Source organism: Stenella coeruleoalba (assembly GCF_951394435.1).
Source record: "Stenella coeruleoalba genome assembly, chromosome: 5".
In the NCBI taxonomy this organism is placed as follows: Eukaryota; Metazoa; Chordata; class Mammalia; order Artiodactyla; family Delphinidae; genus Stenella; species Stenella coeruleoalba.
Genome location: NC_137150.1, coordinates 87086876 through 87111415, shown reverse-complemented (window position 1 = coordinate 87111415; position 24540 = coordinate 87086876). Strand labels below are relative to the sequence as shown.

Sequence of the window (24540 nt, the reverse complement as noted above, 5' to 3'; positions counted from 1 at the left end):
AGGACACTAATGCCAGCCTGTGGGCCCTGCCCTCATATAACCTAATTACCACAAAAAGACCCCACCACCAGTTAGGTATTCAATATATACATTTTGGAGGAACACAAACATTCAGTCCATAATACTTCTTTTATCTTTTTTCTGCTTCCACCTGAGGAAGATGATTCTGTATTTTTTATTTGCTTTTATTTTGAACATTATTTACTGTGTTTCTGACATCAAAGAAGAACACAAAGTAAAAACTAAAAGTTCTTTCTTTAATCCTTAGTAGTGTCCCTCCTTAGAGTAACTAATGTTTATCTTCCAGAGTATATAAAAAATTGTCAGTATATATGGAATATGTGGCTCATTTTTTTACATTTATATCTTCAGTCCATCTGGATTTGTGTGTGTGTGTGTGCGTGTGTGTGTTTAGTAAAGCAGGGGTAGATCTATTTCCAAATATTAGCTCTTGTCCTTTCATCATGTCTTGACTAATTCATTATTTCCCCACTTGTACAACATATTACATATTGTATGCCATTCTATATGTTGATCTGTTTGTGTACTTTGAATTGTTTTAAGACATTAAGGTTTTTATTATTTTTACTTTAGTATTCTTTCTCCCCTTTACTGTGCTGTTGTGGGTTTTTTTTTTAAACATAGTGTCCCTATTCTAGTTTCAATAAGTTTTGTCATGGTTTTTACTGAAGTTGCATTGAATTTGTGTGCTAACATGGAGAGATTTGCTGTCTAAGTAGTAGGTATTACGTCTTTCTTCTCAGGAACATATCTTCCATTTACTCAAGTTAATGTCTCAGGTTTCTAGATTCTTTACAACATTATTCATGGGTGTTTTAAATGTTAATATTTTGCAAATATTGACTTTTTCTACAGTAAGTTTGTAAAGGTTATCACTTGTTATGGCATGATGAATATATACATTTTGTATACAGTTTGCATGGTTTGCAAGCAACCACATTATTTGTCCTAATAGCACTTTACTTGGCCTTCTTAGGTTTTTCTAGTAATAGGTTTTTCAAATAATAATTTTGTCTTTTCCTTTATTATTCTTATTCTTCCTTCTTTCCTTTTCTTGTCTCATTGAATGGGAATTTCTAGTCTAAGTTGAATGATGATGATGACAGTGCACCATCTTGTCTTGGTCTTTCATTAATAACCATGCCCCCTTTTAAATTTTAGCATTGTGATGGCCATTGATTTGAGAAAAATCTACTTTATTATTAAGACTCCTTTTCTCAGTTGTTACTTATTTTTTAAAAATCAGATAATGAGGGCTTCCCTGGTGGCACAGTGGTTAAAAATCCACCTGCCAATGCAGGGGACACAAGTTCGAGTCCTGGTCTGGGAAGATCCCACATGCTGTGGAGCAACTAAGCCCGTGCGCCACAAGTACTGAGCCTGCACTCTAGAGCCCGTGAGCCACAACTACTGAGTCTGTGTGCCACAACTACTGAAGCCCGTGTGCCTAGAGCCCGTGCTCCACAACAAGAGAAGCCACCACAATGAGAAGCCTGTGCAGCACAACAAAGCGTAGCCCCTGCTTGCCGCAACTAGAGAAAGCCTGCGTGCAGCAACAAAGATCCAACGCAGCCAAAAATTAAATTAATTAATTAAAAAATTAGATAATGAATATTGAATTCTATTAAATGTCTTTTTGGCATCAGATGAGAAAGTTACGTGACCTTTCAGTGTGATGAATAGTTTAAAAATATCCTTACATTCTTGAATATCCTACTTGGTCATTGTGTCTTTTTCTTTAAATAAAGAGCTGTGTGTTCTTTCATAATATTATATGAAATTTTCAATATTTGTAAATTGCCCTTTCATTTGCATAGTTTTGGGTATAGTACTAGGCTTACAATAGCTTGTTAAAATGCATTAGAATACTTTCATATTTTATATGTTTTAGGTTAAATTTTAAAAGCTTTGTAATTATGCTTGAAAGCATAATTACATATTATGTAAAGCATAATTACATAATGATGGTACATTTTTTGGACTTGATACTTTTTTGGTGGAGTGGCTAAAAGAAAGCCTTTTTCTGCCATAGCTGTTAAGTATGGTCAGTGTGAATTGTCAGTCCTTTTTTGTAATATCCTCAATCATCTCTTGGGTGGTAAAGTTTGCCCTCTTATCTAGCTATCTAGCTATGTATGTATCCATGTATGTCTCTATCTAATATACTCATTTATGGTTTTTTTCTTCCCAAGAAGGAAAAAATATTATTCGTGGAAATAATATTGTGTAAAGGTTTTGTTGTTTAGAACTGTTGAATATGTTTAAACACATTTTTCTTGGTTATCTTTTTAAGTGATACTTTTCTGCATTTTTGTATTTATTTAAAAATATTAACTAGACATAACTCTAAATTTTAAAGGTATTTATACAGTTTCTATATTCAAGTGCTTATATTGGTTTACTTTTTAGTTTGAGCATTTATTTTGCCAGGACATGTATGTAAGTTGTAAACTCTCCAAGGATTTGTTATATATGTTCTAATATACCTGTTAGTGAAGATCATCTTGCTTGAGTTTAGTATTCATGAGTATTAGTCCTATGTTCCTAAAAATGATTTATATTTCATCCATTGCTTTTAGGAAGGAAATCATTATTATAAAAGTGAAGTTTGGTATCATTTTATTTTAACTTTTGCTTGTAGAATAGTTTTTTTTCATCTGTGAGATAGAAAAACTTAATTTCACATTTATATGTGTTTTTTGAATTCATGTTTTCTGGCAATTGGTCTATCTTTAATGAAGTCTTTTATACAGATTTTTGGTAGAGGAACTCTCCAAAGGAAGAAACTTTGGTATTATATTTGGTTTGACAGATCCTAAATGTGTTAATTATCTGTTGCTGAGTAACAAAATACCCTAAAATTTAATAGTATTAAAACAGCATATATTTATCACCTCTCAGTTTCTTTGGGTCAGGAATCTAGGCATAGATCAGCTGGGTCCTTTGTTTCAGAGTCTCTCACAAGGCTGCAGTCAGGGTGTCAGCTAGGGCTGGGACCTTACCTGGTGGCTTGACTGGGGAAGGACCTGCTCTTAAGCTTACTCTTGGCCCAATCTAGTGCTTTTCCACTGGAACACATATTGGTGATTATTTGATTCACCTGAGAATCATTCTTTGGGTCTTAAATCCAGCCCTGGGAACATCTAGCTCTTTTCAGTCCTTCCTGTTACTCGGTCATTAGTGTCAGTGTGTGTGTGTGTGTGTGTGTACTTACACAAGGAGAAGAAGGAAGAGGAAAACAGGAAGGAAGGGAATTTGATAATATGTTAATGTAACGTTTTTTCATTTTTAAGAACTACGCTTTTTTGTTTTTCCTTAGGTGCCTTAGCTGGACCAGTTATTGTGGAGCCACATGTCACAGCAGTATGGGGAAAGAATGTTTCGCTGAAGTGTTTAATTGAAGGAAATGAAACTATAACACAAATTTTATGGGAGAAGATACATGGCAAAAGTGCACAGACTGTTGCAGTTCATCATCCTCAATATGGATTCTCTGTTCAAGGAGAATATCAGGGAAGAGTCTTGTTTAAAAACTATTCACTTAATGATGCAACAATTACTCTACATAACATAGGATTCTCTGATTCTGGACAATATATATGCAAAGCTGTTACCTTCCCACTTGGAAATGCTCAGTCCTCTACAACTGTAACTGTATTAGGTAGGTGTACTTAAATTGCATATTTTGGTGGTGTGGTGAGAATTATTGTAAAAGTATTTTCAAGAACTTAAAATAATTGAAATTATATATAAATGTAGGTTTAAAATAAAATAATTCAGATATGTTTTTTCAAGTTCTGTCATAAAATTCTATGATTCTAGACTCTCAGTTTAAACTAAATCTTGTCCCTATCTATCTGTGTATCTGTATAAAGCTGTGTAATTTATAACTCTTTTACTTTCTTCATGAAAGATTGTTTTTTATTTATAATACTAAGTGCTGAGATTCTTTGACATTTATTTTCATTATTTCCCCTCAAATTTTCAACCTTTAAATTACCATCTTTAAATAAGCTTTTCCATTTTTTAAGTGACTGTGGTCTTAGAGCCATTGACATCTCATGTTTGTTTTTCAAATCAGATTTTATTTCTGCTGTTGCGGATTTGCATAGCTATTTGAATCTTGGTCTGTTGCTTGCACTGAAAGATCTTCTGCCTTTTCCTATCTGAAAACTATTAAAGTTTATAGCAGAATTTAGGAAGAGCTTATTAGCATTAAAATAGTCACCTGCAGTGAAAGGTAAACCAATTTGGAATAGCTGGTGAGTACTTTTATAATACTAGAAGGAGGATTAAGGAGTAAAAGCAACTGTAGCCATTTCCACCCAGAGTGGAACTCCTTTAATGGGTGGTCTTTGCTATGAATCTGCCTGTTTGCCTGTCAGGGACTTTGTAAGGTCTGCTGATAGCTTTCCCTACTCAGTCCTTCTTCACTTTTCTCCCAGATGTTGTTCCCTAATAAGCCTTTTGTACTCCTCATTTGATCTCAGTGTCTGCTTCCAGAGAACCAAATAACTACACAGCCTCTAATATTTAATGGCATGATTTCAGGGTCACTGATGTGCAGGAAAGAAATTTTGTCCAAATATGTTATATATTTTTTCATGTTGAGAAATACTATTTAAAAATAGAAATAACATTAAATATTTGAAGACTTTAATGTTTAAGAGCCTGCCCTAGGAGCTGTGGGAAAAATATAACTTATGTTTACAAAATTGATACCTTTGAGACCTGTTTTGATTGGAAGGCAGGGCATAAATATCTGAAAAATCAAGTGCAAGCCATTGGGGTAAAAAAAGTCACAGAAAAATTCAGTGTCAAGAAAAAATAGATAAATAGTTCGCATGTAGAAGAGAGAACTCGTGAATAAGACTTTTTGCTTTAAATTTTAGTAATTCCCCTTAAATTAACACAATACTCAGTGGTTTAAAACTCGACTGTTGGTAGTATAAGACTAGTCACGCTTTTAGCTGGGTCTTCTTCTCTAACTTCATCTATTCCACTCCTTGCTCTACTTCTCCCAGCAACCCAAATTTTATAATCATAATTAACTATTTACACTTCATTAACACCTATATTTTTACATGTGTAGTTTTCTTATGCCTGAATTGCCACCTTTTTCCTCCTGTCTCTTTCTTCTAGATTCTTCTATTTAACTACTACTCATCAAACCACATCCTTTTTTTTTTTTAAAATAAATTTATTTTATTTATTTTTGGCTGCCTTGGGTCTTCGTTGCTGCACCCGGGCTTTCTCTAGTTGTGGCGAGCGGGGGCTACTCTTCGTTGTGGTACGCGGGCTTCTCATTGCGGTGGCTTCTCCTGTTGTGGAGCATGGGCTCTAGGCATGCAGGCTCAGTAGTTGTGGCACGCGGGCTCTAGAGTGGAGGCTCAGTAGTTGTGGCGCACGGGCTTAGTTGCTTCGTGGCATGTGGGATCTTCCTGGGCCAGAGCTTGAACCCGTGTCCCCTGCATTGGCAGGTGGATTCTTAACCACTGTGCCACCAGGGAAGCCCCAAACCACATCCTTTTGGAAGCCATTCTTGAAATATCTACCCCTCTGCAATTTGATGGGGTTTTTTTGCTCTTTTGCCTTTGTATCTTGAGCTTATCTGTGTTGTAGCAATTAACATAATGCTTATTGTATGTCTTCTTCACTATAAATTTATGGTGGACTGCAACCGTGCACTTTAAAATTTAACTTTATATCCCTAAAGCCTGTAAGAGTTTCTGGTATGTAGCAGTAATACACTAAATGTTATTTAAGTAGGGTATAGGAATGGATAAATAAACTCTGTAGTTTAGAAATGTTATGTAGAAAAGTAGTTGAGCCAGTCCTTGAATGGTGGATAGGTTTTAGGTAGGCAAAAAGGAAAGAAGTATAGGGAGGAGAATGAGCCAACGCAGGGAGGCAGAAAACAGCATATATTAGGGCAGAGTTTCTTCAGAATTGGCATTGTTGAACTTTTGGGCTAGAATTCTTGTGATGAGCTGTCCTGTGCATTGTAGACTGTTCAGCAGTATCCATGACCTCTACGCACTAGATGCTAGTAGCAGTTCCTTAAGTTTCAACAAGTTAGAATGTCTCTCAACATTGCCAAGTGTCCTCTGCGGGACCACTGAGTAATTTGTTGATTGTTCAAAGGATTTATATAAAATACAAGAATTAAAGGCTAGAAAGGTAGAGCAGGACCACTTTAAAGTAATCTAAATATTAAGATGGGGAATTTGAGCTTTATATTGCTGGAAATGCAAACTTAGTGTACAGCATTGTACTTCTTCTCATCTCTCTTCTTTTATTCTCAGATTCTTACTGTTTAATATTTATTTATTTATTTATTTTTGGCCACACTGCACGGCATACAGGATCTTAGTTCCCTGAGCAAGGATCAAACCTGTGCCCCCTGCAGTGGAAGCATGTAGCCCTAACCACTGGACAACCAGGGAAGTCCCAGATTCTCGCTGTTTAAAGCATGGTTCATGAACCAGCAGCAGTGGCATCACTTGGGAGCATGTTAGACATACAGAATTACAGACCCCTCCCAGACTTGTTGAATGATAAATCTACATTTTAGCAAGATCCGCAAGTACTTTTTATGCACAGGAGAGTTTGAGAAACACTGCTTTGACCATCTTCTCACCTTGCTTAGAGGGATACCTAACTAGTAGACCTGATTTAGAAGTAATGTGATGAAAATTGTGATTTAAGATGATGAATCTGGTGTTTTTGATGGATTGAAATGAAGAGTCCTGAAATCATAATGCCTCAGCCATGAGGCCATGAAAGCTTGAAGTTAATTTTCTAATTTCTTTCACTTGAGTGAGGAAGGGAACTACTACAAAGGAAAAATTAGCAGAACGTTGTAACTGACTATATATAATAAACTAGGGAGGTTTGAACAGTAACAGGTTTTGAACCTTAGTGATTGAGTAAATTATGTTACCATTAATTTAAATGGGCATATCTGAATGAAAAACATGTTGGGGATTGGGAGGATGAGACGATGAACTCAACATTTGGCTTATTGAGTTGGAGGATACATAGGCAAACAATTCCAGGTAGGTGGTTAGAAACTATAGAGTCAAGCTTTCTATCAAAAGCAAATAAAATCAGGGATCATCCAGGTAGTAGTGTTTATCAGATAAAAGTTTTTAAGAAACTTATAAAAAGTAACTGAAGGCCTAAGACTCAGTATTTATTAGGGCAGAGATTGGAAGAAATAGAGATGAGGCGTTCAAATAGATAGCTTTGAGAAAAACTGTCAAAGTAATATTATTCATATCAAGAGAAGAAAAAAGTTTTTAAGATTACTCTAGCAGCTTTTTCCCACAGTGAGAATCAAGCCATACAGAAAGTGATTTCAGTGACCATTTTATCGGTTCTCCGAAGGCTGGCACATAGCTACTGTCATTCTAAATGCATAGCCCAGAAGTTAATTCATTACTTACAGCAGATACCTGAAGGCATTAGAACTTAATTCTTTTGGAACTGATTGGGAAGAACTGCACTAAGTATCAAATTTTACCAAATCAGTCAAAGAGAACAGGCAAAGAAAAGTATTGAGTGTATAGATTAGGCAGTGACATTAGAGTTTCAAAGGAGTAGTAGTAATAGAAAGTGAATTAAGGAAATGTAATATAGCAAAAAGCTTTGGGAACACTAAACAACAGATGCCCCATAGCAGAAGAGTTGTACAATTGGTTACTTCCTTTTGATATATGGGATATTATATAGTTGTTAAAATTATAGTTAAGAGAAGTATTGCTGCTTGAAAATAAAATGAGCCACAAAACTGTAGGTATGCCATGATTACATCTATATAGAAACTAGAAACAAATAAGAGAAGGAAATGGAAGAATATGATAATGACTGTATTAAGATATTACAGTTGTGGATAAGTTTTCTTTGTTTTTCCAATTTTTAGTAATATTACTTTTGTAATTAAAAAAAAAAAGATTTCCACTGCTGCACATGATGGAGTAACAGGGACTGGATTTACCCTTTCTCTCTCTAGCAACAAAAAAACTAGGCAACTTAATAGGCATGGTAGGATTATGATCCCTGAAAGAAGGAAAATAAACAAGATGAGTTCTACAATTGCTCCAGCCTCCTCCTTAGGCAGTTTCCAGTGACAGCTCAGTGACAAGGAATTCAGGTAGAGAATGCTAGTCTCACTGAGTTTAAGAGACAGATTGGACAGGTGATTAGAATTTGTGGAACAGAATACTGGAAAGAAGGGAGCATGAGAGAGAAAGAGAGAATGTGTGTGCTTTAGAGACCTACAGAATGGCCCTCTGAAGTCTTTGACTTAGTACTGATCTATGTGCATGTGAGAGGAAACTTTTGAGGTGGATGAAAGAACCAACAGAAAGAAGTAGGCCTAACAATCCTGGCATTAATGCAGGGCCGGGAAAACTTCATGTTCCCCCAAATCAGAGTATATAGGGCATTGGGTAGCATCTTAAGAGGAAGCAACAACAAAACCACTAGACAGGGAAGGGTGCAGAGAAGTTAACTTAAATGTTGGGGAATATGAGAAAAGTAACTTTAGAAAGCAACTGAAGTGTACAACCAGGAGATTGATTCCCTTCAGAAGAAATAGAAATAACAATTTAAAATTGACTTTAAGGTAATTTTTTAAGTTCCTCGAAGATAAAAGCCTCTATTGATGGCACAGGTTAGTCACATTAACGCTCCCATGGTGGGGGATGGGCAAGTGAAATGTTAAAAAACCATTGAAAACTTCAAAGAAATAACAACATAGTGTGGAATATAACTAGACCAAATCTAAGAGAAGGTGGAAACAGAGAAATAAACCTAGTACCGAAAGCTGAAATCTGTATTCAACCTTGGGGACATTAGACAATTCAGAAGAGACACTTAAGATGATGAACTAAGATTTCGAGAACCTTGAGAAGTGAGAGAGACAAATATCTGAATGCAAGTCTGCTCAAGATGGGATGTCTAATAACCTTTCTTATATTCTCCTGGTACCCAGATGCTTAGCAGTTTTCAGAATAATAGTACACGTGTAGTAAACCAGTCTTCTTATAGACTTCTAGGCCTGGTTTATATCACTTGAGTAGTCTGAAATTAAGGAGATCCTGGACTGGATAGTGTTCTCAGGAGCTAGCTTAGCAGAAGAAAACAAAGAAAGGTACTGCATTCTAAGCCTCAGATTATTTCTACCTTCATTATTTAAACTCAAGGATTCATCTGCTTGAATAACCAGGCATACAAGTAAAGAAGACTCCACAAGCAGCAGCCAGCGCAAACAAGACAACAGAAACAGACCTGCATGAGATGTTGGAATTATCGGACACAGACTGTTAAACAACAGTGCTTACCATTTGAAGGGATAAGTCAATCTCTTAAATTTCTGTAGAGAACAAGAAATTTGGTCTACTTCAAGGCCAAATTACTATGTGATATATATAGTAATTTGGCCTCGAAGTAGACAGGTAACTCTTAGTACAAACATACCTTGGAGACATTGTGGGTTCAGTTCTAGACCACTGTAATAAAGCTAGTATTGCAATAAAGTGAATATCACAGTAAACCAGTCACATGAATTTTTGGTTTCCCAGTGTTATAAAAATTATGTTTAGGGCTTCCCTGGTGGCGCAGTGGTTGAGAGTCTGCCTGCTGATGCAGGGGGCGCGGGTTCGTGCCCCGGTCCGGGAGGATCCCACGTGCCGCGGAGCAGCTGGGCCCGTGAGCCATGGCCGCTGAGCCTGCGCGTCCGGAGCCTGTGCTCCGCAATGGGAGAGGCTGCGGCAGTGAGAGGCCCGCGTACTGCCAAAAAAAAAAAAAAAAAATTATGTTTATACTATACTATAGTCTGTTAAGTGTGCAGTAGTATTACGTCTTCTTTTTTTTTTACATCTTTATTGGAGTATAATTGCTTTACAATGATGTGTTTCTGCTGTATAACAAAGTGAATCAGCTATGTGTATACACACATTCCCATATTCCCTCCCTCTTGTGTCTCCCTCCCACCCTCCCTATCCCACCCCTCTAGGTGGTCACAAAGCACAGAGCTGATTTCCCTGTGCTATGCAGCTGCTTCCCACTAGCTATCTATTTGACATTTGGTAGTGTATGTCCATGCTACTCTCTCACTTCGTCCCAGCTTACCGTTCCCCCTCCCCATGTCCTCAGGTCCATTCTTTACATCTGCATCTTCATTCCTGTCCTGCCCCTAGGTTCTTCAGAACCACTTTTTTTTTAGATTCCATATATATGTGTTAGCATACGGTATTTGTTTTTCTCTTTCTGTTACTTCAGTCTGTATGACAGACTCTAGGTCCATTCACCTCACTACAAATAGCTCAATTTTGTTTCTTTTTATGGCTGAGTAATATTCCATTGTATATATATGCCACATCTTCTTTATCCATTCATCTGTCACTGGACACTTAGGTTGCTTCCATGTCCTTGCTATTGTAAATGGTGCTGCAGTGAACATTCTGGTACCGACTCTTTTTGAATTATGGTTTTCTCAGGATATACGCCCAGTAGTGGGATTGCTGGGTCGTATGGTAGTTCTATTTGAGTTCTTTGAGGAACCTCCTACTGTTCTCCGTAGTGGCTGTATCAATTTATATTCCCACCAACAGTGCAAGAGGGTTCCCTTTTCTCCACACCCTCTCCAGCATTTATTGTTTGTAGATATTTTAATGATGGCTATTCTGACTGGTGTGAGGTGATACTTTATTGTAGTTTTGATACAGTAGTATTATGTCTTAAAAAGCAATGTACATACCTTAATTTAAAAAACATTTTGTTGCTAAAAAGTGCTAACCATCATCTGAGTCTTCATCCAGTTGTAATCTTTTTACAGTAGTAACATCGAAGATCACAGATCCTCATAACACATATAATAATAAAGAAAAAGGTTGAAATATTGTGAGAATTACCAAAATGTGACAGAGACAGGAAGTGAGCAAATGCTGTTGGAAAAATGGTGCTGATAAACTTGATCAATGCAGGGTTGCCCCAAACTTTCTGTTTGTGAACAATGCAATATTTATGAAGCACAATACAGCAAAGTGCAATCAAATGAGGTGTGCCTGTATAGAAAAGCAGTTAGCTGATAAATTTTATGCATTTGAATTAAAAACTTCTGCTCATCAAAACACACCATAGGGTAAAGAGACAAGCCCTAAACTGGTGGAAGATATTTTCACATATAATCAGAAAAGGACTCTCCCAAATCAGTAAGAAAAAAACAATTGGCTTTAATAGGTATTTTGCAGAAGAAGAAATTCCAAATGGCTCATAAACAAGAAAAGATCCTTAACATCATTCATAATCTGAGAAATTAGAAACAAAGTTTCAATGATATGCTGTTACATACTTACGAGGTTGGCAAACATTGAGAAGTCTGGTTATCAACTGTAGTGGGTATGTTGGACCAACCAGAGTGCTAAGATTGGGAGTAAATTGGTACTTTGGAAAGCTTTTTGGTATTATCTGGTAAATAATGGAAATAAACATAGTACCAAGGGATAAACTACAGGAACTTTTATACAAATATACCAAGATACATGAATGAAAATGTTTCTTATAAAATTGTTTGTACCAAACAGGAAATAGCACCAATGTCCAACAGTAAATGAACCATACAGTAGTTAAAACTAATAATTTATACAATTGCATGCAAATCTAAATGATCTAAAAGTAAAAACTAAAAAAAAGAAGAATTACAAAATAATAATCTAAGGCGAAATGATCCCACATAAATAAATCTCAGGAGCAGAAAGTTGAGACAAAAAATATTTAAAAAATGAACCAATTAGAAATTTTGGAAATGAAAAAATGTCTTTTAGATTAAAAAGTTAATGCACACAGTAACCTATAGGCTTGAGCCAAAGAATTCATGACGATGAGTACTCAGGAATTTATACAGAAAGGAGCATATAAAATTTGCTGGAAAATGTGAAGAGGTAGCTAGCATACATATGGAGGGTAGATTAAAGGGGTCTAACATTAAGGTTACTTCCTCTGCTGAGGAGCTTTCTTATACCAGATAAAGGTAGGTAGCATGTACACTTCAATAAACTGTTAGTGACATTACATTTTAACAGTACCTATATTAAATGTGTTGTAAACATTTTTGCTGCAAATTGAAGCATTATACATTAAAACCGCTTTTTCTTTTCCCTGGTGGCGTAGTGGTTAAGAATACACCTGCCAATTCGGGGGACACGGGTTCGAGCCCTGGTCCAGGAAGATACCATGTGCCACAGAGCATCTAAGCCCATGTGCCACAGGCTTAGTAGTGTAATAGTAATAGTACCTTTAATCTCCTTTCAGAGTAGTAGTACCTTTAATCTCCTAATGGAAATTATGATCAAATTTGCAGGAATTTTTTTTATATACTAATTTTGGGGAAAACTCAAAAACTTGTCCCTGTAAAGAAAAGTGTATCTTTACCAGGGAGAGCCATCTTTGTGATGGTTATGTAAAGTCTTGCTTTTTGTTTGGTCTGGTTCATGATCTTCTCGTTCCAAGAATCCAACGGGTGTTGGCATTTAATGTGTGTGTATTTTATATGCAGTTGTCTCTAAGTTTATGAAATATGGCTAGTTGTGGCTTGGAAGGAGTAAATACGCTTTTGATTGAAATGTAACTAATTTTTTTAAATTTAAACAGTTGAACCCACTGTGAGCCTGATAAAAGGGCCAGATTCTTTAATTGATGGAGGAAATGAAACAGTAGCAGCCATTTGTATCGCAGCCACTGGAAAACCAGTTGCACATATTGATTGGGAAGGTGATCTTGGTGAAATGGAATCCACTACGACTTCTTTTCCAAATGAAACAGCAACAATTGTCAGCCAATACAAGCTTTTTCCTACCAGATTTGCTAGAGGAAGGCGGATTACTTGTGTTGTAAAACATCCAGCCTTGGAAAAGGACATCCGATATTCTTTCATATTAGACATACAGTGTAAGTAAAGAATAACATTTACCTTTTAAACATCATGCATTTTATTTTCTCCCTTTAACATAATTCTGTATCAAGCTGTCTTTAGTTTGAATATTTAATATTCAGATATTGTTATAGATTTTCCTTGTTGACATTTTTTCTTAATTAAAAAAGAATATTTTCATGGCAATTCCATTTAACCAGAACATATTTATGTTTGTAAAGACAGACAATGATTTTAAAGTTGCTGTCCAACTTAAAATTATTTAGCCTTGTCCTTTTTAGACCTTAAAAATAAGCTAGATTGGGTGAATTGTGGAAATTTATACCTCAGAATGTGCAATACTTGGCGAAAAACAGCTCCTTCTCCAATCCAATTAATTTAGCTGTTACTCATTTTTATTGATTCTACCCATGATGTTTTCAGCAAGGATCTTTTACTTCCTAGATGCATTTTAATTAGTTTGAAAATTTGTGTTTTTTCAGTATTATTTCTAGTCTGATTTTATTGATCATGTTGTAAGATCCTCATAAAGGTAAAACAGAGTCATCGTTGGGATAATAATAATCTTAGATAAGGTTCAAACCTGGCCCACCTTGTGCTTTTATTTTTTTGGTTAAGGGATACTCTCTTGTGTGTATGTTTGTGTGGATATGTACATGTGTGTATATACTTTCCCCTCTTCTATAAAGTTTCTCATTTTTGATACATTCTTTGTGTAGCATTTTAAAATTTTGAGCAAGAGAAAAAGTGATGGTGTAGATAGCATATAGCAAAGATAATGAAAATTAAGTAGGTTAAAGATAAAATTAGGAGAAGTGTTTAGGTTCTGGGGTCATTTCCATCCATGCACAGATCATAAATCTAGGTAGGTTTTTGAAGGAAATGTTCTGTTTTTTGTTGTTATTATTTTGTTTTTTTTGATATGACATTCATGGAATTTTACACATATTCATTACACTTGGTATAATTAATGGTTTTTAAAACTAATTCTAAGGATCTTTTTAAACATTTACAGGGTTAAACTTGAGAAGCTGTGTTACATGGATGTTATTACCATTGTATTCTTGAGTGCAAGTACAGTCCTAGTAGTAGTCCCTCGGTATCCATGAGGGATTGGTTCCAGGACTCCTTCAGTTACCAAAATCCGAGGATGCTCAAATCCTTTATATAAAATGGCATAGTATCAATATTTGTATGTAATCTACACACATCCTCCCATGTACTTTAAATAATCTCTAGATTACTTATAATACCTAATACAATGTAAATGTTATGTAAATAGCTATAAATTCAATGAAAATACTATGGAAATAGTTGCTGGTGTGCAGCAAATTCAAGTTTTGCTTTTTTGAACTTTGTAGAATTTCTTTTTTCCTGAATATTTTTCAACCACAGTTGGTTGAATCCACAGATGCTGAATTCATGGATACAGAGGGCTGACTGTACCTTCTTTTCGCCTCACTTATTTGGAGAATCCAAATAAAATTTTTCTTCTTTTTCTTTCTTGCTTTTACATACTTTTAACTTTTTCTTTTAAAATTTACATCCTGGTTGTAAGTACCATTAATATTTTTCTCATATATATTTTTTTCTTCCCTGTGTCTAATAATGACTGAAATTTTCTTCAGTATTTATACTATTATTTTTTTGTTTGCCTGAATGAAATTCTAAATGTGTAAAAATATTTCTCCTGATGTAAAACTTTATAATTATGGTTTAGATTTAGTGGCCTACTCCTAAAATGTTCTCAGAGTATTCTTTTCTCCTGTTAATTGGGCCCTCTGAAACATGTAAACAAAGCTTAAGGAGATAAAATCTTATATCCAGAATTCATATCTCAAAATTTGGAGGTATTCTTTGGGGATACTTTACTACCTATTTTCTCCTCCTTTGAAAATAACTTAAACTCACATACATCTGTACTGTTCTTTCAGTAACATTTTTTATTACCAATTTTAAGTTAGAAAAAATGTTTGTTAATTCTTTGTATTTATAAGAGGCAGACATTTTTTTAAATTATTAAGGTAATTGTACCTTAGTATAAAAAGTTTAATTTTTTTACTACTTTTTTTTGTAAACTTTGCTTGATTGACTTAAGGCTTCCCTGCAGAGTTAAAGACTGACCTGGTCTCTCTCTAACTTCCCATCTGGCCACGTACTCTTTATCTAGTTTACTTGTATAGCTCACAGAAGAGTGGAACGTCCCTGTACCATACATAAATAGCATTTCTTTATCTTTTCTCTTAGTATCGTATTCTTTTCCTTCTTGGCCCTCATAACGGATTTTAGTTAAAGTTTTTAAAATGTCATCTTTCCTGTTACCATTAGAATGTAAATTTTGTGAATACAGAGTCTACATGTATACTAAACATCTAAAACAGTGCCTGTCACTTAATAGGAGCTAAACAATGGTGGTTGAATGAATGATTAGTATTGGATTTTACAGTTTGAAGGTATAAATTTATATTGATGGTAGATGTGGATAATTGCTCATTTAGCTAATTATATTGCACATATGCTGAAAGACCTTTGTGTACTTTTAGGCCATGAATAAAAATTTAATGTTTTAGAACAGTTGAGGCCTCAGATAATTTACTTTAGTTGTGATTATAGTCTTAGAAAGTTTGTCACATCTTTACATGCCCAAAGGATATTAATTAATTGTAATATAAGGAATCTTATTTTATTTTATTTTTTGTAATTGGTATCTCTTAGGGAATATTTCCTTTTGAATTAAACATTTCTTTAAAGACAGTTTTATGTAGTGACTTGGTACTTAAATGCCATGTCTCATCAAATTACCAACTATATTTTCTTTGTTCATATACCTCTGTGTATTTCATAACAGGGCTCTTACATTTTGCTTTTGGTGATTATAGGTTTGTGAATATTCTTACACTGTGTCCATAATAACTAGAATTGTACATGCTTATAGCTGCCTAGTGTTTGGTGCTCATTGTCCATTCATTCAATCATTCTTTTAGTCAACCAGTATTTACTGAGTACTGTATTCCTTATTTCTTATGTATATGAGAGAAGGAAAATACACCACTTCTAAAGTTGTGTATTATGTTAATGCTTTATCGTTGTGTATTGCATCTATCATTCACAAAAGATAATCTGTTGTATAATGCATTTATTTTATAGACGCTCCTGAGGTTTCAGTAACAGGCTATGATGGAAACTGGTTTGTAGGAAGAAAAGGTGTTAATCTCAAGTGTAATGCTGATGCAAATCCACCACCCTTCAAATCTGTGTGGAGCAGGTAATAATGTTAGATACTTCTAAAGAGAAATTATTTAAAAGTCAAAAGTATTCTTAAATGCATATTGGAAGTTTTTATCAGTGTAATATATGATTACACTAAGAGCTGGAAATTAAATTAAGGGTTTCTAAGTGTTTTTCTGCCCCACCTCTCCCCACCTTCCAGCCCCCACGATTCTGTTCCTCGGAGGCTACTTTGGCGATGTTAGCAATTCCTTCTGGTGTTTATCATCATTGGTCTTAAACTGCTGCTTCTTAATTTACTAATCTTTAACACTGTCTATTGACTTCTTATTATGAAAATGAAAATTTAATTTTATATCTACCCCTTCACACATAAACATACTCATATACATATTCCTGACCTTCATCGTCCCAATGAAATTAAGCTACTTTGAAATAAACTGTGTAATCGTTGCCTTCCTATGACAGGTAAATATTATTTACTGAGAGTTAAGTAGTATACTGGAATTTTGTTTTCTTTTGTTTCTAAAGCTGTTTGTTTTTCCTGAGGCTAATAATTGCTTCTCTTTACTTGTGTAGTTTACTATCTGAATATCCTTAATTCTCTTTATCTGTGGAATTTCAAACTGCTATACTGAGGTTTGCTTTCGTATTTCTCAGTGTTTGCACCCCTCCCCCCACGCCCCACACCTTCTCAGTCTAGAGAATTGTATCTGTCAACTGTGGATTCTCTTCTCTTCTCTTCTTTCTTTTTCTTTTCTTCTTTTTTTTTCCCTTGGTCATTAACCCTGCTTTTTTTTTTTTTGTTTGCTTGTACTGGAATTCCTATTTATTGTATACTAAACATTCTTTCTTATTAGTTTTCAGTTTTTGTTATTCTCCCAAGATTTCCTCGATCCCTCTGCTCCACTGATTGAAAATTTTCTTTTGACATATTTTCAGTTTCTAAGAGTGTTTTCTTATTCTCTGTTCATTTTCATAGCATCCTTTTCGTATTTTATGGATGTAGTATCTTCTGGTTTCTTCCTAGAGATACTAGAATTATTTCCTCTGAAGAGTTTTTTCTGCTTCTTACATATTGTTTCTTTTTTCCTCCAGGTTCTTTTTTTTGGTCTTTCATTTTGTAGATATTTCTTAATTTTCTCAGTTGTCCAGTCATTTCACAGTGATGCATTAAAATAAAATACTGAGTGGAAACTCTTCAGCATTTTATTTTAAATGGGGAGTACCTACTGGGTAGATTCCACTTCGAGTGATCAACTAGAGAGGAGTTTATTTCACTGGGGGAGCTTCAGATATCAGTTACTGAAGAGTAGAATTCTTTTTTTCATGGCCATTCAGTTTATTTATTGAATTAACCTTCATTATTTTGCCTAAAACATAAATGCCTGGTATCTGTACAGAGTTGAGAGGAGTCTGTTTTTTTGTTTTTTCAACTTTCAACTGATCTTATTTTTAGCCCTCTGCCTCACTCTGGCCTTCTGCAGTAGTGAGTCAAACTCCAGATCTTGGGTTCAGTGGACCACACTAGCTGCTTCCTCATTCATATGCCTCCTGCAAGCACTTCTTCAGCTAAAAGCAGAGGTTTTCAGTCTTGGCACTGTTGACATTTTGGGCTGGATAAATCTTTGTTGTTGGAGGCAGTCTTGTGAATTGTGGGATGTTTAGTGGCATCCCTGGCCTCTATTCTCTACAGCCAGCGGCACATACTCCCCCACCCCAAGTTGTGACAACCAAAACTGTCTCAAGACATACCAGGTATGTCCCCTGGAGACAGAATTACTCCTGATTGGGAAACATTGGCCTAAAGCATATATTGTTTTCCCCATCTGTTTTCTGTCTTCTAAAAGTTTATTGAAACATCTGATGAATTCTACCTCCTGTTCTCTTTCTCCGCGTTGGTTTTTAATAGTTTTTTCATTCCTTTAATCTTACTTTAGGTGGTATTTTGTGGGTGCAAGGAAAGAGTATATTTGGTCAATCTATTGTCTTTTAGCAAAGATAAAGTTTTAAAAGTAGAGAAGGCCTTCCATTTACATTTTCTTCAATGTGGGAAGAAGGCATTGGTTAAGATGTGTGATAGGGTATTTCTAAAAGTCATACAATTCTGAGTTCTTATGCTGGTGTCTGTACTGGGAGATGTCTTTTTTTTTTTTTTGCGGTACGCGGGCCTCTCACTGTTGTGGCCTCTCCCATTGCGGAGCACAGGCTCCGGACGCGCAGGCTCAGCGACCATGGCTCACGGGCCCAGCCGCTCCGCGGCCTGTGGGATCTTCCTGGACCGGGGCATAAACCCGTATCCTCTGCATCGGCAGGCGGACTCTCAACCATTGCGCCATCAGGGAAGCCCGGAGATGTCTTTTTTAAATAAGTTATTTAACCTTTCTAATCCTTTGTTTCCTCATTGATAATGGTACCCCATAGAGTTTTTGTGAGGGTAGAGGCAGTGAATATAAATCATGTAACATAGGTACAGGAGCATGGAAGGTGCTTAGCGTGTCATTTGTTGTGAGTTTAATAAGATATTAAATTTTTCTAGCTTATTTGAATAAACAACTTTAAAGGATTATAAGCCATTTTTACATTTCTCAGAATTAAAGGGGTTAGAATTTTGGGCCCAAAGTACAGAGCTAACTGATAAGATACATAGACTTCATATTCATTCTTATACTCCTAGAAAAAGGGTTTACCTTTTGAAAGCTGATGCTTGTAAAAATGTTCTTTCCAAAGTCCTCTTAAGAAGAATATATGGGGTTTTTGTTTTTGTTCTTTAAACCATGTAAGAATATTACCTTTATCCTTCAATGCAAATTAACGTCATAGCAACTGTAAAAGATTTTACTGATTGTTCTTTTATGCACTTGAGATCACAGACCAAAATCCTTCTATCTGTTCTCCAGTGTTGATTTGCTTCTTTCTACCTTTTCATTGTTCTGTGTTCTTATTACCTTTGTAATTAGTTGTTGGTCTCCTACTAATGTGCTTAGATCATTGAAAGCAAGGACCTAATCTTATTTACCTGTGCATTTCAGCAACACCAGCAGAGCAGAGTATGGTAAATAGTAAGTTCTTAGTAATTAAATAATGGATGGCTGAGTGAACGAGTGAATGCACTTTTTGAAAATCTGCTTAGCTCAAACTGTAGTAGTAGTTGAGTGCCTGGGTTTACTTCACTTTTTATCCTCTTATCTTAAAAAATAATTTATGGGCTGTAAAAACACTTTCAAAATAAAGACCTATTGGTTTTTCCCCCCCATGGGGTATATACCCTAAGGTTGGAAAAATGAGGTATAACAGTATACTTAGTTCCATTGCAATGAATGGTTTTAGAGTTCTTGTAGTGGGATTTTATTCCTATTATGGTTTATAATAATGTGTACACCAGATAGGACCTTTTAACCCAATTAGTAGAGAAACCATTTAAAAAGAGTTATTATTGATACCAAAGGTGCATTGGTTTTTGTTGTCACAGATTTTGTTGTTCACCTTATGAGTGAAATTATTGTATAAGAAGACCCTTGTTGGTGCTTTAGAAATTAACCATCTTTGGATAGGGCACAGTATAGATTTAGTTGTTCCGTATTAAATGTTGCTCTTTAAATATGTTACAGAAGGTGCTAAAACATTATCATGTACTAAAATGATGACTTTTCATTAAGCAACTTGTAGATGTATCATGTATAGATTCATAATTCACTGAGAATTATTTTAATTCTTTGGATACTATGGGTATGTCTTCAAATAATGTATATTTCTAATTTTCCAGTTTTCCAAATGTAATTCTTTAAAAATCACATTTTTTTTCTCTCCTTCCCTCCTATTCCCTCTAATGTTAGCCTAGCTTCACTTATATTAATTGATATGAATTGATATTTTGAAAGAATGGGTATTCTTAATGGACTTTATCAATTAATTCATCTCTATTAAAATGAAAATTCATAACATATGCTTTTATTTCATAGTGACTTTTACCTAAAGGATACTGATTCTTTCACTGACAACTAGGAAGTATAATATCTTATTTAAATAGCTGTCAATGAATAGAATCTGAAGATATTTAAAGTAATTTTGTGCCTTTTAAAATATAGGTTGGATGGACAGTGGCCTGATGGTTTATTGGCTTCAGACAATACTCTTCATTTTGTCCATCCACTGACTTTCAATTATTCTGGTGTTTATGTCTGTAAAGTGACCAATTCCCTTGGTCAAAGAAGTGATCAAAAGGTCATCTATATTTCAGGTAAGTTACTGTTTACTCACAAAATGAGTTACTTAAATTATTTCTGTAACAACCATCATAACAATAACGCTATGATCTAGGCAGTAATTTATACTTGTGAAGATACATATTCCTCAGTGTGAGGTTTTCCAAATAATCTACCTGAAATACATAGGTAAAGTGGCATTCCATTACTTAAAAAATGTCAAAACATCTCTGCAATAAGTTCATATACATTTTAAGACCATATGCATATAGCTAATTTTTCAGTTAAATAGTATTAGATATTCTTTTTATTGGTAGTGTGTACCCTTCTAGGTTCTTTCGTATTTACACCAAGAATAAATGTTGGATTTTTTTGTTTGTTTTTGGTAAGCTACTCTGCACATGTTTCTAATAAATAAAATGGGATATCAATTTTGATGAACCTCTTATTAAATATCATTGTCACTCAATATGAGGCTATACCATATAGAGTTACTGAGAGGTGAAGTAGGAACGCTACTGAAAATGTTCCAATGAAATAAAATTTAAGATGTGCTTTATGGGTCCATAAGCCATTAAGAACTTAGAATTTATGCATTCCATTTGTTTCACTGTGAATGTTTTTATCAATTTGACTGAGTATATATTTGGCTATTTACAAAACATAGTTGGAGCCAAAAATATATTTTTCCTGGGTGTAGCTATAAATAATAAATTATCAATGGAATGCTTATTTATAAAAATTATATAAATATTTTAAACGTTTCCCTCCTGACTATAAGAATGTAGCAATCTTTGTGTCTAACAAATGGAAAGTTAGAGGAAAAAGGAAGAGAATCTTGAGAAATGGAGGTTTGTATGGTAATTAGATAATAGGTAGTTAAGATTTTTTTCTGTGTTCAGTCTAAAACTAAATTTTCTTAAATCGAAGTGTAGTTGATTTATAATGTTTCATGTGTACAACAAAGTGATTCAGTTTTATATATGTATAGATATATATTCTTTTTCAGATTCTTTTCCATGATTTTAGAGAAATTTTAAGCTTGCATTAATGTTACATTCTTAGTCCTTCTGTGATCACTTAATCTAAGAACAGTTTCCCATATTATTTTCTCATGATATTTACCACAGTTTGTAGTTGTATGATTATTTATTTACCTATTATCTATCCTCATATTTAAACAATTTGTGTGTTTGTTTTTTTTTATTACTGTATACTCAGCACTTAGTGCCTGGCACATGATACACAATTTTTTTTGGCATGTATCTCACAAGAAGATTAGAGCTTTGTACATCTCTAGCTAGTCCTTTCTGCCAACAGCAGTGCTTTGGTGTAAATCTATTAGTATATTAGTCTCTCTTTCTTCCCTTAGAGGTTTTTTTATTTTAAAAAAAAGAAAAGGAATCTTAAAGCCACAGGAAATCCATATTTAAAATGTGGTTACCTAAGGACCGATTACTTTTTATTTCTGTTGTACAAAATTTGGTGTGGGATATTACTTGTAAATCCTAGGCTCAATGTGTTCTAATTATGTAATCATTTAAATATCAAGCCTCAATTTTGGCGTCTTATCTATTGGTGATATGTTAAATTTATATCTTTGGTATTCTGGGTCCATTTCCCAGTACTCGTGACTTGTGCGTCCCACTGCATCTTAGTGATCATTAACCTTCTATGTAGAAGTATAATATGCATTCAGAACTGAGTTCCTCATCTTTCTTCTGCCTCTTGCCACCGAATCTCTTTCTCCAGCAGTCTTTGTTTGCCTTTTCTGTTATTGGTAGCTCCATCCTTACATTTGCTCAGGGCATGAAATCCTTGATACTTACTCCTGATTTTAATTTTCCCCTCATACCCCACCCCATCCATCAACAAATTGATGTGAGCTCTCTCATTATATTATATACAGACCCTTACCAATTCTCCACTTTCGTTGCCAGTATTCTGGCACAAACCATCAGGCAACCCTTACTTCACTATAGAACAGCCATTTAATTTTCCTACTTTTCAATCTGTCATCAAATGAGCAGGCAGAATAATCCTTTTAAAGGGCATGTTGGATCATGTCGGTCCTCTCCTCCAAACCTTCCATGGACTTCCCATTTTGCCCACAATGAAAACCAAATCTTTACAGTGATTTATAAGCTCTGTACACGTTATGGCCCTAGATTATCTCCCTGAGCTCACCTCTTATTATATACCTTGTACACCTGGCTTCAGCCACCCTTGCCACTTTGCTGTTCTCTGAACAGAACAGGCACATTCCTACCTCAGAGTCATTGCACTTTCTGTTTCCACTGCCTAGAATGTTCTTCAGATATCCTCATACCTCTTTCCCTTCAGGGAAAGAGGTATTTGTTCAAATATCACCTTCACAGCCATATTTAAAATTGAAACCTCAGGCTTCCCTGGTGGCGCAGTGGTTGAGAGTCCGCCTGCCGATGCAGGGGACACGGGTTCATGCCCTGGTCTGGGAAGATCCCACATGCCGCGGAGCGGCTGGGCCCGTGAGCCATGGCCGCTAAGCCTGTGCGTCCGGAGCCTGTGCTCCGCAACGGGAGAGGCCACAGCAGTGAGAGGCCCACGTACCGCAAAAAAAAAATTGAAACCTCTCTCTTCTCACCCCTTTACTACTGTCTGTCATTCTTCTCTGCCTTATTTTTTCTCTGCAGTACATATTACCGTGTGACATACTACATATTTTATTTGTATGCTTGCCTGTTTTTACCCCCACTAGAACATATGTCCTAAGAGGGCAGGAATTTTGTGTGCTTTAATCAATACTGTATTCTCACCCTCTGCAGCAATCTTTAGCACATAGTAAGTGTTCAGTAAACTTTTGTCGCATGCATGAATACATGAGAAGAAAATAATCAGGAAAGAATAAAAAATTCAGTCTGCATTTATGTGAAATTTTTTTTTGACAGAGGTACTAATATACCGCTGATGATAAACTTTACACATTTTAAAATCAACCTCTACTAAGTCTTATAAGAGTCAAAACAAAACTTTGAGTAAATATGAAAAATCACAGTTAATTACCACTGAGTACTTCAGAAAAAGATAGCATTATATGAGATGGTTTTCTTTAAGTAGTCATCAAGAATTAGACTTAATTTTCTGTCCAGTCTTTAATACAGTATACTGTACTGAGTTTAGTTAGGTCCTCTACGAGCTTCTTAGTGTATATAATGTATCCTAGATATAAATTGCTTTCCCCAACAGACTATTAAAGCCTACTAGTAGGCTTTTATCACAGTAACAGGCCATAACTTATACAGTAAATGATCAGAAAGTTAATCTTTTTCATTGTGAGTTATATGTACCCATTTTCCTCTAGGAAAACATTTTAATCTCAATAATAAAATTTATATTTTAAAATTTCATAAATGATATTTTAAAATATTTGTAAAAGGAAGGTATGCTATGACTGGAGGCTAAAAAGTTCTACCCACAACAGAATAGAATTAGCAACTCTGAGTTATTTGAAATTTTGTTATACATTTTCCCACATTGGCATAAGTTATTGTGCAAGAGGTACAGTATTCAAGATTGCAATATTCAACTTCAGTTATTACTCATGGTGGTACAGTGGCTCTTTGTCCAGGACTAACCGACTGCTTGAAATTGTGTTTTTCTAGTTGCTTTTGGTGTGTGTGTTTTTTCCCTGATACCTCTTACATCTCTGAGACTAGAGAAGCAAATTTTCTTATATCACTTAAGTTCCTCATGCCTAAAAATCAAAGTATATTCCTATGCAAATCTTGAATTTCAAATCATATAATTTGAATGAATTTCAATCCAGACATAATGAGACGCACTTAATTTAGCAATCCTTCAACTTTAACATTTATAGGGCTTCCCTGGTGGTGCAGTGGTTGAGAGTCCACCTGCCGATGCAGGGGATATGGGTTCATGCCCCGGTCCGGGAGGATCCCACATGCCGCGGAGCGGCTGGGCCCCTGAGCCATGGCCGCGGAGCCTGTGCGTCCGGAGCCTGTGCTCTGCAATGGGAGAGGCCACAACAGTGAGAGGCCCGTGTACCGGAAAAAAAAAAAAAAACAAAAAAAAACTTTAACATTTATAGATTTTGTTTATTTAAACAATTTATATAGTCTAAAAGAAAAGGGAACCAATTCATTCATTTTT

The 24540-nt window shown here is 35.2% G+C and overlaps 1 protein-coding gene across 2 annotated transcripts in view; it reads left to right on the top strand.

Moving 5' to 3' along the window:
• NECTIN3 (nectin cell adhesion molecule 3) overlaps positions 1-24540 on the top strand; it is a 145078-nt gene that overhangs the window by 45644 nt on the left and 74894 nt on the right. For both annotated transcript variants that reach the window (XM_079921962.1, XM_079921961.1), the window contains exons 2-5: positions 3341-3682; positions 12679-12975; positions 16106-16223; positions 20275-20426. In XM_079921962.1, coding sequence (XP_079778088.1) covers positions 3341-3682; positions 12679-12975; positions 16106-16223; positions 20275-20426 — 909 coding nt within the window. The remainder of the gene's footprint in view (positions 1-3340; positions 3683-12678; positions 12976-16105; positions 16224-20274; positions 20427-24540) is intronic.